Source organism: Diprion similis, chromosome 4 (genome assembly GCF_021155765.1).
Source record: "Diprion similis isolate iyDipSimi1 chromosome 4, iyDipSimi1.1, whole genome shotgun sequence".
Lineage (NCBI taxonomy): Eukaryota > Metazoa > Arthropoda > Insecta > Hymenoptera > Diprionidae > Diprion > Diprion similis.
In genome coordinates, this window is record NC_060108.1 from 6,798,851 (window position 1) to 6,816,138 (window position 17,288).

The 17,288-nt window shown below is 41.2% G+C and overlaps 1 protein-coding gene across 1 annotated transcript; it reads left to right on the forward strand.

The window, feature by feature from the left end:
- Positions 1 to 3,024: 3,024 nt before the first annotated feature.
- LOC124405611 lies at positions 3,025 to 5,902 on the forward strand. The gene is made up of 3 exons (XM_046880642.1): positions 3,025 to 4,060; positions 4,229 to 4,958; positions 5,026 to 5,902. The coding sequence occupies exons 1-3, from the start codon at positions 3,025 to 3,027 to the stop codon at positions 5,900 to 5,902; spliced, it is 2,643 nt and encodes an 880-aa protein (XP_046736598.1).
- Positions 5,903 to 17,288: the final 11,386 nt, after the last annotated feature.

Genomic DNA, 17,288 nt, shown 5'->3' on the forward strand with positions numbered 1-17,288 from the left:
TTTTCGTCAGTGTCGCGAAACTGTTGTATTACCTTATCCTTCATAAGAATAATTGATTGAGAAAAAATTCTATTAACCAAAGAATGAATATTTCGTTCCTGAATCATGTAAAAAAAATTTTTTTTACTATAAGAAAATCCTAATGAAGATGAAGATAAAGGTAAAAAAAAAATATATGTATAGAACTTCGTCTACACTTTCCGAAACCAACAGGTCCCGTCAACTTTTCTATCGAGTAATGTCAGGATTCCCGCCTGATAGACCGGGAGATAGTGACACAAAATATTAGGTCATTTGTACCAGTATGGCGGTTCGTCAGGGGTCTAATTACGTAAAGGCAAAAAGGAAAATGATGGTCATAGCGCTCGCACCGGCGGCCCAATCGCGTGGGCGTTAATCGAACGCGTCGGATAAATATCGAGTGTCGAACGATTTGTTCCACAAAAATGTTTTTATTTTCAGATAGTCGAAAAAAAAAGAAGTAGGCGGTAGCGTAATGCCATACTTCTCGGATGTGACTTACAGCCCGCCATACCGACGCGAATACATTAATTTAAATAAAACAATTCAACCATTTGTACCAGGCTAATTTTTGCAAAGCTAATCATCGTCGAGTAGCCATTCACGAAAATCACCTTGCCATACTTTTCCGACAGTTCCCAATGGCCGCCATACCACTGCAAAGGAGTAATTTTTTTTTTTTTCGCCAAACGTTTTGTACCACCCTGAAACTTTTTTTAACAGTTCCCTGTATGATCATAAATAGAAGTCTGATAATGCCATACCTGTGGGAGGTGGCGAATGTGAACAATATTATTTCAAAATCCCAAGATTTTATTCGTAATTCGAACGATTTGTACCAGTATGGCACTCATTTTTCCTATAAGAGTGAGGTTTAACGAATATAAATACAAAGTTTCAAACACCTAGGTGGCGGCAATCTTGTCTTATAAGCAGATGTTATGTTGGATAATATTCTGCGGCTCCCACCGCTCGAAAGATTTCTCCAACTGTAGAGGTCTTGGCTCATCGTGTTTTTTTTTCATATCTTGCTTGAGTGTGACAGTCTTCCGCCCCATAGTTATAGTATGGGATAATTTTTTTTAGGTTGAATTTTATCCAAATGAACCAAATACAATGATGCCATACTGTAACAAATCATTTTATGTCTTGTACCTTGAAAACGTGTCGAAAAATCAGGTTTTTCAAGTATGGCGCCACTTTTTCCCTCTACTACAAGTATGGCAAATATAATAATGGTCACATTGTATCGTATAATTTCCAAAAATCGAAATGCCATACTGGTACAAATCGTCAATTTTTTTTTTTTTTTTTCACCTTTTAGCTCAAGTCCGACAGTCATCCGCCCGATGGTTACAATCTGTGATAATTTTTTTTAGGTACAATTGCATCCAAATGACGAGAATATAATGATGCCATGATGTAAAAAATAATTTTACGTATTTTACAGTCGTATTTTAAAAACGTGTCAAATAAATAAGTATTTCAAGTATGGCAGCACTTTTTCCCCCTACTAGAAGTATGGGATAAATAATAACGGTCACATTTTGTCAAATACTTTCCAAAAATTCAAATGCAATACTGGTACAAATCGTTTGGCGAAAAAAAAAAAAATTACTCCTTTGCAGTGGTATGGCGGCCATTGGGAACTGTCGGAAAAGTATGGCAAGGTGATTTTCGTGAATGGCTACTCGACGATGATTAGCTTTGCAAAAATTAGCCTGGTACAAATGGTTGAATTGTTTTATTTAAATTAATGTATTCGCGTCGGTATGGCGGGCTGTAAGTCACATCCGAGAAGTATGGCATTACGCTACCGCCTACTTCTTTTTTTTTCGACTATCTGAAAATAAAAACATTTTTGTGGAACAAATCGTTCGACACTCGATATTTATCCGACGCGTTCGATTAACGCCCACGCGATTGGGCCGCCGGTGCGAGCGCTATGACCATCATTTTTCTTTTTGCCTTCACGTAATTAGACCCCTGACGAACCGCCATACTGGTACAAATGACCTAATATTTTGTGTCACTATCTCCCGGTCTATGATACAGATATATGTCATTTTCAGCGTTGGCTGCTGCCATGGCTAATTCGATAGCCTCCATTAAAACGTTGATGGGGAGGGTCGCCGTCCACTCTCGCGGCACATACACCTTTTCGCTAATTCTCAAAAACTCCATTTCTGAAACCAAAAAAAAAAAAAAAAATGAGCACACACGTCTGAAGTCTTGTATGTTTTGTTACAGAACGTTTGAAAAAATTGTGATATTCTGACACAACTCACCAATTGAGATTACGATTGCTGTTGTTGTTTGTTACTGGAAAAAATCTGAAAAAAAGGCACACACTCTAAATTATTTTTCTTCGTTCAAGTAAAAATCCAAAGTTGTTGCACAATAAACGTTAAAAACTTTATAACTGCATTGATTTCGATCACCCACCTTGACGCTTTCACAGTTCGACTGCAAGTGATTTCATCAGGCTTGTGGAGCACCCCACTCTTCGTGCAGCTTCTTCAAGTGTTTAGGTTCACACTTAAAACTATATGAAATCTCGAATTGGTCGACACTTGTCGGTTACGTTTTGCATATTACCGCTGTCTCACTCTGCTCTGCTGAACAAGTGCAGATGTCTCGAAATCGTAAACCTGACACCGCTGGCAAAGTGAAAACATCCCCATCGCGCGCTTAGAGAACGTTATCTGCTATTACTTTTGCACTACCACAGCTCTGTCTCGTACATGAAGCGCGTGAAACTTCAGCGTCGAGTTTCAAGAACTATCTTACCATCTTACACGAGCAGTAGATACGCTCGAAAAAGGTCTCAGAATTTTCGTTAAAGAATATTGTTCGCTAAGGTTCGATGGTGTGTGTGAGTCGCCATAAAAGGGGCCGCGTTGGGGTAGAGCAATCATTGCAAAGCAAGCTTTGCAACAGTCAAGTGTGCGATTGAAGAAACGAACATGGATTCCGAAAAGTGCTTGAAATTGATGAAAAATCATGGAGACGGCGTTCAAGATTTTGAGCGAGAAATCTTCACCGGCCGAGGTTCAAAAATGGATGCGATTTGCAACCCAAAATACGAGGCTTCTGAACAAAATTTTACGAAAGAACGCCTCGACGATCGGGGAGAAGACACGGATTTTGACAACGATCGGAATATTGAAATCGTTGACTGCAAAATTCCAACAGTTTCGAAAAGTAGACGACGGATTAAAAAGCCGACGGCGGAGCGATCGAGTAAAATGGGAAGATTTGGACACGGCGTTCGAGAGTCGAATTAGAAAGGGTGCTGTAATAAATTTGCAACACAAGGATTTGGCTGTGTTTTTGAAAAATGCCAAACACCTGGTCGTTGCAAGACTCAAGAACATGCTACGTAAGACGGGAAGTTTGAAAGCCAACTGTGTTTTATCGTGTAAATTTAGTGTTACAAAGAACGCTGAAATTGTGGAAGACATTAAATTTTTGAACACCAAAAATCAAGTTATCCTCCAACCAACGGACATACATGGGTGTTTCGAAGAGAATGTCAAGCAGAAAGTGATGGCCAAGGTGGAAGACTTCCAAGAAAAAGACTCTGGCTGGTCTTTGACTGAAATCATCAATTTGACTGTGAATATCAACAAGTACGTGCCACTACGAGGAGGTGTGTTCACATATACACCACTACCCAAAGATATTCAAGATAAGAAGGCCGTTGTCAACATCCGTAACAGCGACTCGTATTGCTTTCTATGGTCGGTCACCGCAGCCCTCTTTCCAGCCAACAATAAAAATCCCAATGAAGTCAGCTCGTACCCACATTTCAGCTCAGTGCTACGGTACGATGGTTTGAATTTGCCAATGTCCTTGGATCAAATTTCGAAATTTGAGAAACTGAACGATCTTTCGATCAACGTTTATGGTATAGATTGTACTGAGAAGCAAAAGCATAGTGAAATTATACCCGTTTATTTAAGTCGACACAAGTCTGATAAACCTACAATCCATCTTTTAGTGATAGAGTGTGAAATTGATGATGATGATGATGATGGTCTGGAAAATTACACAAAGAATGAAAGAATACACCATTTTGCATGTATTCGAAATTTATCACGATTAACAAAGTCTCAAATTTCTGGTCACCGTGCTCGTACTTGGTTATGCGATAGGTGTCTGTCACACTTTCAATCTGAAAGATGTTTGTCAAAGCACAATGTAGATTGCCTGAACTTAAACAAAACCAAAGTTATTTTACCGACAGAAGAGGACAAAATTCTTAAATTCAGAAATTTCAAACATAAAGAAACTGTTCCATTCTGCATTTACGCAGATCTAGAATGTCTACTGCAACCCACTCTTAAAAGTCTTGGGGAAAACAGAACAATTTATCAGAAGCATACGCCGTACAGTATATTCTATTATCTACATTGTGCGTTTAATGATTCAATTTCAAAATTCGAAATCAATCATGGAGAGACTTGCATTAAATGGTTTGTGACTGAGTTAGAGAAATTAGCACATTCGTTAGAAACTTATTTTAAAACTGTTGTACCAATGAAACCGCTTAATTTCCATCAAATCAACGAATTTCATTCGGTAACAGTGTGTCACATTTGTGAAAAACCGTTTACCCTCGAAGACGTCAAACATCGTGATCACTGTCATTTCACTGGAAAGTATCGTGTTGCTGCTCATCGAGGCTGCAACCTGAATTATCAAAATTCACATACAATTCCTGTGATATTCCACAATCTATCGGGTTATGATTCCCATTTTCTAATTAAAGCGTTGGCTACATCGTTCGAGGGCACAATCCAGCTTCTACCCGTAAACAAAGAAAAGTACATTTCTTTTACAAAATATGTCAAGGCAACAGATATAAAGTTTAGATTCATCGATTCGTTCCGCTTCATGCCCAGTAGTCTTGAGAAGTTAGCAACGTATCTTGGGTGATGATCAAAAATCAATTACACGAAAGTTTTGCCATAATTTGGATAAATTTCAGTTATTGACTAGAAAAGGTGTTTTTCCGTATGAGTATATCAATAATTGGGAGAAGCTTGAGGACAGACGATTACCGACCAAACCACAATTTTATTCGAAATTAAACGATCGGGATATATCAGACGACGACTATGCACATGCATGTGAAGTTTGGCAAACTTTTAACGTTCAAACTTTGGGAGAGCATTCAGATTTATATCTACAAACAGACGTATTCTTACTAGCTGACGTTTTTCAAAATTTTCGACAGAATTGTTGGACAACTTACAAACTGGACCCATTACATTACTACACAGCGCCCGGTCTGTCGTTTGATGCAATGTTAAAGTGTACCGGCATCGAGCTCGAGCTTCTCACTGATATAGATATGATTATGTTTATAGAAAAAGGTATCCGAGGTGGTGTGTCGCAGTGTTCGAACAGATACGCAAAAGCCAACAACAGATATATGGAAGAGGCATTTGATTCACAAGTCGAAGAATCTTATCTCATGTACTTCGATGTTAACAATTTGTACGGTGCTGCTATGAGCTTTGCTCTACCATACAGTTCCTTCGAATGGGTATCAGACTGCAGACAATGCGACGTTCTTACCATCTCGGACGATGCGGAGTTCGGTTACATGTTAAAGGTAGATTTGGAATATCCTGCGGAACCGCATGAAATGCATAAAGATTTACCACTGTGTCCGGAGCACTACATACCTCTGATCTCGAGTACTAAGCAACCGAAATTGACGACCACGCTACTTCCCAAACAAAACTATGTTATTTATTACCGTGTTTTGAAACAATGCTTACAATTAGGTCTGAAGTTGGTTAAAATTCACAAAGTTCTCAAATTCCAAGTAAACTCCATGGCTAAAAAGTTACATAGATTTGAATACTGATTTACGGAAGAAATCGAACAACGAATTTGAGAAAAACTTTTATAAATTAATGAACAACGCAGTTTTCGGTAAAACAATGGAAAATGTTAGGAAGTATAGAGATGTCAGGCTGATCACGGAATGGAACGGAAAATACGGTGCTCGAGCTACTATAGCTAAACCAAATTTCCATAGCTGCACCATTTTTGATGAAGGTAATAGTCGAATTGAATGAAACGAAAGTCAAACTAAACAAACCTTTGTATGCAGGTTTCTCCATCCTCGATCTTTCGAAAACTTATATCTACGATTTTCACCACAATTATATTAAGAATAAATTTGGCAACCAAGCAAAATTAATGTACACTGATACCGATAGTTGAGTATATCACATCACCGTCCCCGACGTTTACCAGTGTATGAAAGTAGAGTTGCACAAATTCGACACATCTGATTACTCAGTCGATAACGCTTACGGAATGCCTTTAGCAAATAAAAAAGTCCTCGGCTTGATGAAGGATGAAAACAACGGTCGAATAATGTTAGAATTTGTAGGATTAAGAGCAAAGTTATATTCATTCAGTGTCTTAGGAGATAAGAACGACAAAAAACGTGCTAAAGGGGTTAAGGGATCAACGTTGAGAACAATAACTTTTAATGATTATTTGGAATGAGCTTTTCAACATGAAAATTTGATCAAGAGTCAGAATTTATTCTTGAGTCAAAAGCATGAGGTTTATACTGTAGAACAGAAGAAGGTGGCACTGAGCTGGAATGACGACAAGCGGATCGTATTTCACAACACGACCGACACGCTTCCGTGGGGCTATAACCCTGGACCTTAGCGTATACGTTTGAGCTTTGTAATTACCGTATCGTGATCTATAGGTTATGAAATATAATTGTACAACGTTGTACATAATTATATGAGATGTAAAATAAAGACAGATGCCTATTTGCAATAGAATCTCATTTGTTGAATAATGATGTTACGAGTCAGATTCATTTATCCAACTGTTGTGGGTACTGTCAAAACCTAACCATTTAACATATAATTTCTTTCCACGCTTTTTGAGAACCTTCTCCACGAGATAGATGTCCGGATGTTCAACCTTAAGGAGCTCCTGTTCGTAGAAACCGCCAGCGATGGGTTGATTTTGATAGTCTTTGAGCTTGTACGTGAGGGGATGAGTATTTTCCACTCGGCTTATTGTGAATATTTCAGTCGTCCAATTGGGAGTATAACCTTTCTCGAAGACGTTTTTGAATTTGCTGATTTGGACTTTGTCGCCAGTTCTGAACTTGCTGGTTTGGTAGGTATCGCTCGAAGCCCTCCGTACGCTTGACGTAATAATTGCAGCTCGTTCACAACCGTGACGTCTGATGGTTTCATTCGTATGGTTCGGTGTTTGGTGTTGTTGTAAGCCAATACCAAGTCAGATAAGATGTCGAGCCACTTGTAGCTTCCTTGCATGCTGAACTGTGTCCACATCTTGTTTTTCAGCGTACGATTGAAACGTTCACAGATCGAAGCCTTCAAATTACTGTACGAGGAGCAAAGTTTGATTCCATAGCGTATCATAAGAGATCCGAATTTTGAGTTGTAAAATTCCGTTCCTCTGTCGACGTGTAATTTTTTCGGTACACGTCCTTGAACAAGCACAGATTCCATCGCCTTTGTAACATCATCCCCGGACTTGCTCTTTATCGGTACAGCACACGCATACTTTGAAAAAATATCAATGACTGTGAGCATGTACTTGTAGCCTTTCTTTTGTCCAGCGTACGAAATCATATCAACAAGATCCGCCTGCCAGGTCTCGTCGATGCCGCGCACATCTACACGGCGACGTGGGTAATTCCGGCGTGCAGGCTTATGCAGTTCCGTCACCAGCGCTAGCTTTTCCTCGTTCATCTTCCAATGCTCTCAGTCTGGTGTCCAATTTGGAAATAATTTCAGCGTTTTGAATCGACAGGTCTCTGCCTGTTCTAAAATCTGTGTAGAAGGTGTCCAAGGCTTTCCCTGTGGTGATATCCAACGCTTTGATCGTTTGATCAAGATTGTCGAGTTGTTTTTGCAGCGAGTGGAATTTACGACGAAAGATTTTCAAAGTTACAGCATCGTTTGGTTCCACGGGGTCAGCTATATTGCATAGTCTTTTGTTCCGTATATCGTAGTGCCCGTCCGCTGTTACGTGAAATCCGACACCCGGAGGACCTCGAGTGCTCGCAGCTGTGTTTTTGTTCAGCTGACGTCCAAACACGTCGACGCTCATCTCGTGAATGATTGCAGAAACGGCGTGAGTTGATTAATAAATGATTCCAGCTTTCCGCAATTCTTCGAGAATCGACATAATTTCGTTGTTGTGACTTGTATTCCCAGCCGCTTGAGATGCCGTAAGCAAACGAAGACGTTCCACCAACTCGTTTGCGTCGTCCCAGAAAATATAATCTGTTTTAACACACTGTCGTGTAACCCAAGCCTGAGGTAGCAAAACACCTTTGCCCGTACGCTTCGATGACGATGGTGATGATGATGTATTGCTGTTGAGCAGCTCTGCAATTAGGTGCTTGAATTTGACGCTGAGGGTGTTTCGGATAGGCTCGGTGGCGCTGTAATACTTTCTGTGAGCATTTGTTGCGAGAAGGATGTTCTTGTAATTTTTCTTGTCGTTGGGGGTAACGTGAACGCTGTTCGGCATCTTCTTGAACAACAACTTCAGCAGACCTTGAGTTTTCGGGTAGACTGTACTCCCGATGCGAATGGAATTGCGCTCGAAGCTTATCGGTGAGTCACCAACCATCAGCCCGGCGGTAGAAAGGTTCCGTACCCCGTACAAAGTATCCAGCTCGTTCTGTCTGTTTTTATCCTCGAGCGTTCTAAGATATTCATCTTCCAATCCTGCAGATGATTCTGTGATTGTTTGATCCTCTTCCTCTGCAGTTGCACAAGAATCTTCAGCTTCAGATTCCATTTCGATCTTCGGTTCATCCCTTCACCTGATTTCTTCCTTCACCTCCTGCTTTACAGGTTTCGTGTCTCGAGAGACGCTGAATAATTCCTGCAGCGGGGTTACCACAGGCTTGAAGACATCCTTCATTGTTTCCTGCAGCGACTCTTTCCCCGTCTTGAGGATTCTATGCTTCCGTCGGATTGCATTGCACAACTAGCTCAGCAACGCTACTGTTTCGTTTCCCTCGATGACCGTGTACTTTATTCCTTTGTCATGTTTATAAAATTGTCGAATCCCTTCCTATATCGACCGTTGTCGAGCTCTCGATCCTTGTCGATCACGAGGAACCCATATTTGTCACCGTTCCAGCATGCCACACACAAGTCTTTAAACTCTGTGTACGTCATATCGGTGTTTACGTGAGCGTTGTATACGTGTCTCAGGTTCATTTCGTCTTGTTTGAATAAGACCAGCAGGTTAGTGTTATTGCGTACGAGATGCTTGGGGATCCGCGCGTACGTCTGACAAAGATAGAAACAGTCTACGTCATGATGTCTACCCATACAAAAGTATGCGCGTACGTTGTCCTGCTTCTCGCACGCTACGTCATCGAATATCATGATTGAGTTAGGTTGCGTCTCGTTCGGTGCGATGACGTGCTCATGCTCGTTAAAAAGGAAGTATTCAATACCGTCGACGCTTTCAAGCACTTGACTGAGAAACTTGTATTTCGGTTGATTGAGAGATTTTGAGTAAACGTACAGGTTTTCAAACCTCAAACCGTTCGGATGCGTTATAAGTGAGAACAATGCGTTGGTTTTGCCACAGTTAGAAGGTCCACAAAATACCGCACGTACACTACTCGGTAACAATTCACCGTGGCGTTTTTTCGGTTTTTCATTTTGCTGCGTATATTTGTCAAAGTTCACCACAGGTAGCTTGATCGACTTTGTCTCAAACTTCATCTCGAACGTGACTGCTCGATTTTCTATAAATGCATCGTTTATAAGGACTTTCCCTCAGTCGAAGAGCAAACATGATTGTGCACACACGCGATCGTAAGCGATCCTCGAAAAAACGATCACGTGGGAGAGGATTGGTAAATAGCATCATCAACAAACTCCCAATCGAGTTGCATGTTCCCGGTTACCAATACTGCGGTCCTGGTACAAAGTTGGCGAAAAGACTCGCGAGAGGCGATCCTGGTATCAATCCTCTCGACGCAGCGTGTAAGGAACACGATATACCATATTCGAAAAATCGTGAAAATCTCGAGGCTAGAAACGTCGCGGATAAAATATTAGCCGAGAAAGCCTGGAAACGGGTTTTAGCGAAAGACGCAAATTTAGGTGAAAAAGCAACCGCTTGGGCTGTAGCGAACACGATGAAGGTAAAAACAAAGTTAGGCATGGGTCATCGAAAAACGCAAGAGCGTTCCCTTGAACAAAATCATACGCGTGGCAAAGCAATCCATGATACCGAGCCACAACGCGAAAACTAGCATCAAATCTGCACTGAAAGGTGCTCGAGAAGCTGTGAAAAAAGAAGGTGGTAAACATAACGTGCGATCACCGCGCATTCTACCGGTACCCTCAAAAGTTGGTGGATTTCTACCTTTTCTCATACCTATTTTTGCCGGTCTAAGCGCTACGGGTGCATTAGCGGGAGGTGCTGCGGGCATAGCAAAAGCTGTCAACGATGCGAGCGCGGCTAAACGAGAATTAGAGGAAAGTAAACGGCACAACAAAACAATGGAAGCGATCGCATTAGGTAAAGGTCTCCATCTTAAACCTTACAAGAAAGGTTTTGGTCTTCATCTTTCAAAAAACTAAATGTGACGCTACCACGCCGAGCGTTGACCAATTGGGATTTGTTGAATTACGCAAAACTTATGAAGATTCCGTATTTCCGAGGTGTCTTTATGCGAAACGAAATGCCCAAAAACGGGCCGCGTAAAAACGAGGCAGCCGTTGTCAATCTTGACGACAAAGACGGTCCTGGGACTCACTGGGTTGCGTATAAGAAACGTGGCAACGATGTCATCTATTTCGACAGTTTCGGTCATCTTTAACCTCCGTTGGACCTCGTGCAATATCTCGGCGTTGGTAGCGTAAAATATAACGATGAAAGATATCAAGATTACGGTACGTTCGATTGCGGACACTTGTGTATGAAATTTCTAAGCGGTGAGCTATATAAACGTCGTACATAATTGAGTAAAGGCAGTCTAATACTTGCAGCCATGGATGATTCGTTTACGTTAACGATATCGGGAACGTCTTTGACTCTCGAAGCGCAATATTTCCCCCCGATCGAACTTGCTTGAGACAAAAATTACACTCTCGGTCTCATTGAATTGTTAACCTTCAATTCCATTTCCAACGTTGACGCTGGCCACAATAAATTGTACATAGGTGATAAGGTAGTCACCATACTACCGGCAGCTATGAAATTGAGGATATCGAAAAGTATGTTCAAGACGCTGTGAATAACACAGACATTGAAATCAGCATCAAGCCTAACAATAATACGTTATGCAGCGAAATCAAATGTAACCACGTCGTGAATTTTGAGCCTAGTGATTCTATTGGTCAGCTTCTTGGATTCACACCGCGTGTATTGACGGCTAACCAAACTCACCAATCGGATATGCCTGTAGCTATTCTCAAGGTCAACACGTTGCGAGTCGAATGTAGCATTACAACGGGTGCCTACGTCAATGAGCGCAAAGTTCATACTATTCACGAATTTTTCCCCATCGTTCCACCGGGATATAAGATCGTGGAAGTGCCGTCGCAAGTCATTTATCTTCCGATCACCGTAAAGACCATAGATCACATACAGCTTCAGGTAGTAGATCAAGACGAAGACTTGGTTAATTTTCGCGGAGAAGTTATAACTGTGAGACTGCACATCAAATCGCAATAAAATATGGGAATTGTATATAACAGATTACCCAACAAGAGTTATATTAGTAAGGCGGCATGTCCCGATCAAGTCAGTCATCGATCGATTCCCAAACCGTTAACACGTCAAAACGTGGAATTCCTGAGAGCTCCGGGTCTCAAAGTGACACCTTTTGGAAGAGGAATTTCCAACGAATAAAACTACGGTTCTGCTGTTTCGTTGTCTGCTACGTACCATGGAGGAGGAAATCTTGAGCATTCAAACTCCCGTCGTCTTCGATGAGTCGATCGCTCATCAAGAAATACATGCATACAAGCCGTATGCGTCATCAACTTTTAACAACAGCGACGAGATTCGCATCACCGTTCAGCATCAGGATTTATGCATATTACCAAGCAAGAGTTCGCTGCATATCTCGGGAAAATTGGTCAAATCAGATAGCAGTCCAGCAGCGGTTACAACCCTGGTCAACAATGCCATCTGCCATCTGTTCGAAGACGTACGGTACGAGCTAAGCGCTGTAGAGATTGACAAATGCAAAAACGTTGGTCTAACCAGTCTGCTGGAGGGTTTCGCTTCGCTCAACCCTGGTTAGAGTTGGCTTATGGAAAACGCTGGATGGCTCGATGTTCGAGAAACGAAAAAACTAACTGACGCCGATGGTAACTTCGATGTGGTTATTCCCTTGAGCATGATGTTGGGCTTTGCCGAAGACTATCGCAAGATCATCGTCAACGCGAAGCATGAGCTGAATCTCACAAGATCCAAGAGCGATTCAAATGCCATTGTTCAAGATCAAGACGAAGACTTTCGAGTCGTGATCGATCAAGTGGAATGGTTAGTACCATACGTGAAGCTTTCGGATCAACGAAAAATTGCTCTGTTGAATTTCATCGAGAAAGATACACCTGTCTCCATGAGCTTCCGCAGTTGGGAGATGTACGAATATCCTCTGCTACCGGCAACCACGAAACACGTGTGGACTGCAAAAACGTCCACTCATTTGGAGAAACCGCGATTCGTTATTCTCAGTTTTCAAACGAATCGAAAAAACAAAGCCGACAAAAATGCCAGCCATCTTGATCACTGTAACATCACCGACGTCAAGCTCTTCTTGAATTCCGATTATTATCCGTACGGTAACCTGAACCTGGACATGAGTCATAATCGCTTCGCACTGCTCTACGAGATGTATGCCAACTTTAAGGCTACGTACTATGGCAAGGAACCCGAGCCTTCGTTGACAAAGAGCGAATTTCTACAGTACGAACCTCTGATATTTATCGACTCTTCGAAACAAAACGAGGCTCTGAAATCTGGACCGGTTGACATTCGTATCGAATTTGAGGCTAAAAATAACTTTCCCACCGGTACATCTGCCTATTGCTTAATTTTACACGATCGTATAATCGAGTATAATCCGCTGAGTGGTGGGGTGAGAAAATTGGTATAAAAACCTAAGGCTGCGATTTTCGATTCAGTCTTATTCACGATGGAGCTCATAGTTGACGTGCAAGGATTCAACAGACCAGGCCCTGGTTTCAAACCAAAAGAGTTGGCAGTTATATCAGTCAACGAAGAAACTAACCCATCAATTTTTCTCTTCCAACCGCCGTACGACTGGAATTCTTTACTCGCTCCATTTAAGAGCGAAAATTTGTGGCTGTCACGGAATTATCACGGACTATCCTGGGAAGGTGGTGATGTACCTCTCGAGAAGCTTGATTTCACCATCGAAAGCATGTCGCTGCGTGACGCGTTAACGGTTTACGTAAAAGGATTGGAGAAGTAGATTTGGCTGCAGAAAGTTCTGGGCGAAAACGTTGAAGTTGTCGATCTGATGGATATGGGTTGTCCGTCGTTGCAAAAATTGAACAAAATGTCAGATACTAAATTGAACTGTGCCCATCACTCTCTATTACATCCAAACTGTGCTGCTCAAAACGTATTGTTACTGCGAAATTTTCTGTTGAAATACAAAAGCCTGTTGGCATCTACTCGACCAGTTCTTAATTCTTACTGTCCGGAGCTTGATGGTCAGGATACCGTTGAATAAGAACAAACATGTAAAACTGTACTCTTTATTATCAATAGAAAAAGTTTTTTACCAATATCAACCGTTGATTTAAAACCTCTTCCCTGCTAGTTAAGAGTTAGCGTTAACCGATTTCAGAACCTTACAGAATTCAACGTTGCACCGAAAACCTTTGACCTCGGGCCGCTCGATGTCAAGTCGAAACTTATCCACCGATTCCAAGAAGTTTTTGTCAGCCTGAGTTCAACGTCGCACCGAAATCCTTTGACCTCGGGCCGCTCGACGTCAAGTCGTAACTTGTCGGTGTCATTGCGTAAGCCTCCCAACGTCGGACTTCCGCCTCGAAACCTCTCGATCGTCGGAGAATCTTCTCAAAGCTGACTTATGGAACCTTCCAGAAGCTCAAAGTGCGAGGGTTCGGCGTTGAACGGTTGAGCGTCGCGGTTGCGCTCGGTAAGGCAGATTCTTGATCCCGCTCGATGAGCATGGTAACTTAGAGCGCGATTTACCTGGTAAGGGTAAGACCTACGGTAACTGACAGAGCACTTCTTATCGATGAAGAACGCTCGAGGGCTAAAACTACGGCAATTTGCGACATTCTTTACCGACGATCCGGCCAATTTGAGGCATTTTTTACCGATAATCGTGCTAATTTGGCGGATTTCTTTACCGACGATCAATCGACAGAGCACATCTTACCTTACGAGGGTGGGGGGTAACCTTCAAGGGTTTGCGTCTGGGGTGCCGGGAGGGAGCTTGGCCGGTAGAGTAGGTGTTTGTATCCAGAACCTCCCTTGTATTGCTACTTACTACTCGTTCTTCGTTCTCGTCATTATCAGAGCGGGCATATTTTTTTTCCTGATATCTCGTATCCTGTTAATTGTACGGGTATAGTATAATACTGAACAACTACTGAACACTCAGTACACCGATGAATAATTTGAGATCTAGCATGACAACCAAAGATGAGGATAATTTTATCCTTCAAAAATTTTTGGCCCCTGCTTTTTGACATAAAGCTACAATTTGTTAAGGAATATCTTATGTTTTTGGCTAAAATGTGTGTCAGTGGTTTTTACGGTATACGAATGAGGTAACATTATAAACTCACCATACTATCCTTCCGTTTGATCCCGCCCGTAGTACTTGATGCTTTTGCATTCTTTGTATGTCGTAGCCTCTGACCATTATGTTCTTCTTATACGTTTACACGGGTATTTTTTTTATTAGTGGCAGGAGCTTCTTCTTCCGAAGTTTGTTCCTTGCGAAGTGCCTCGGTTCGTTCCCGTAGCATCGTTTTCAGTCGCTGCTGACTTTGGATCTTTGATGCTGCCTAAAATAAATATGATAGAAAAGTTAACGAGGTTGAAGTTAGTAACATTAACGTATCAAAATATTAGCAAAGAATCATTACCTTAGAATTTTAGAATGATTTTGGAAAGAGTTGGCGTTTCAAAGTATATAAGCACGTTATGCTTCAGTAAGTTTTAATTAATTTCGGACAATTTTTGTGTTGCGAAAAACTATTTATCCTAAACATGGACCGTTACGCTAACGTTACTCACTTCATCCTTATAAAAGTTATGCATTTCCATACTATCGTATCACAAATACAATGTAAAAATCATTCACCTGCTTTTTACTGCTTCCTGGCGTATTACATTCTGATGCGCTAACCTCCGAGGCTGATTCGATCAGATTTTTAGGGGGCAGGGACAGTCTCTGGCCATTTTCTTTTGCGATTTTAGCATGCAATTTTTCCAAGGAATCTAAAAAAAAATAGTAATTACAGGATCAAATTGCAAAGAATACCCACTTTTTATCCTACGACCATTGATTTGAAAAAGAGCGATCAATTTGTTGTACAACTAGCACAAACAGGCAATTCGACTTCAAATCGGACGATCTTGAGGTTTTTTTTAACCGTGCGTTTTCTAAATCAATTGAAACTTTTTTTAGGTATTATTGTGACGTCCCGATGCCGTCGGTCGTTGAAACAAACTAAGTAGAGTGTTTTCCAGAAGGCACAACACCCGAACATCAGCAACACGCGATTGGAGCCCTGATTTTTGGTAGAGGACCCGGGCCCCCGCTACGGATAGGTACTGAATGGAGGAATGGACTGACAAGTGCCGCGGGTGATTGAGAAGGTAAATGATATAGTTCTTACCTTTGATCGATGTGAGCTAGGTTTGATCCCTATCCTTCCCTGGACCCTGATGTAATACGGATTTCAGTGACTGGGGATCTCAGGAGGAACACAACTCACAAACACTTGATGATTTAACAGTACCAAAATGACTATATATATTGTTACAATCCTTTGTAACAGGTACACAATTAAAATATAATGTTTTAAATCTAATAATTATCACTACTAGTCGAGGTTATATTGAAGGTTGATTTTTGAGGTGAAGCTAACAGTTGAGAGTAACAGTAAGAAAATAAGTTTAAATGTAACTGGACAATAAGAAGTTAGTTTTATCGCAAGCGACTGAACTCGTCGAACGTTGGATAAAAAGTGAATTTTGCCGCGCCGCCGCTGACCGTTCCGGTCATTGCAAGAAGTGTTTGCGCATGCGCGATTTTTCTCTGCTGTCCAACGATATTCATGTAGGCCTTTTTGTCACTCCAGAGTCATTTATTGTTTAGTCTGGTCAGTATCAGTTCTGCGAGCGGCGGTCCGACTCTGGATTGTGCAGGCAACCCAATATTTATGACATCTTCAAGTGCGCCGTTCTCACCCGAAGGGCTGTAAAATACCACCCACCAAGTGTGGGAGCATCGAGGTAACAAGAGATTCGTAGGACTCGGCTTCAGGTTGATTATTAATTTTGGTTTGGTGTGCCCACGTGACGATATCCTCATATGCCTTTAAGGCTTCTTGTTAATTATATTTATGTAGTGAATAATATAAGATATATTTATGTGGTGAATAATATAAGATATATTTATGTGGTGAATAGTATAAAGACAGGTTATACTGTTATAATGAGGCGTGTGTGCGTTCATAGATAGACACACATCGAGATGGCCGCCGCAGCGCCTCATGATCGCATGGCTTGCCCGTGGGAACTTCATGCTGGTTGCCGTCTACAGCCGGACCAGGCGTTTGACATTCGATGTATCTTTATTACGAGCTTCCTCGACAGGTAGTATATATGGTTTTATATGTGATATTTTATGAGAAAAGTTCTTATAGTGACATGGAGGCATATAAACCATTCCTTAATTATCATGATCCATATTTGGAATATATAAATGGTTATAATGTAATGTAACTAAGGTGTGTAATCAAATAATACATGTAAACAATACGTTTATGGGTACAAAGCACATCAATGTTTAGATGATTATACATCAATTTCGTATAGACGCTTCATAGTTATCATGGTAAATAGATAGTTGTTATATAATGTTGATTTAAGTGAATAATCGAATAATATGAATAATATATGCTCAGAATACATTTACAGATAAAAGATGTGTCATGGTTCCCGCTTGTGCAGGT

What these genes read in the sequence shown, in the direction of transcription:
- LOC124405611 (XM_046880642.1), top strand. Translation starts at nt 3,025, where the DNA reads ATGGAGACGGCGTTCAAGATTTTGAGCGAGAAATCTTCACCGGCCGAG. An exon ending in TGATGATGATGATGATGATG is followed by an intron (nt 4,061 to 4,228) that starts GTCTGGAAAATT and finishes AGCACAATGTAG; the next exon opens with ATTGCCTGAACTTAAACAAA. An exon ending in AAGTTAGCAACGTATCTTGG is followed by an intron (nt 4,959 to 5,025) that starts GTGATGATCAAA and finishes GTTATTGACTAG; the next exon opens with AAAAGGTGTTTTTCCGTATG.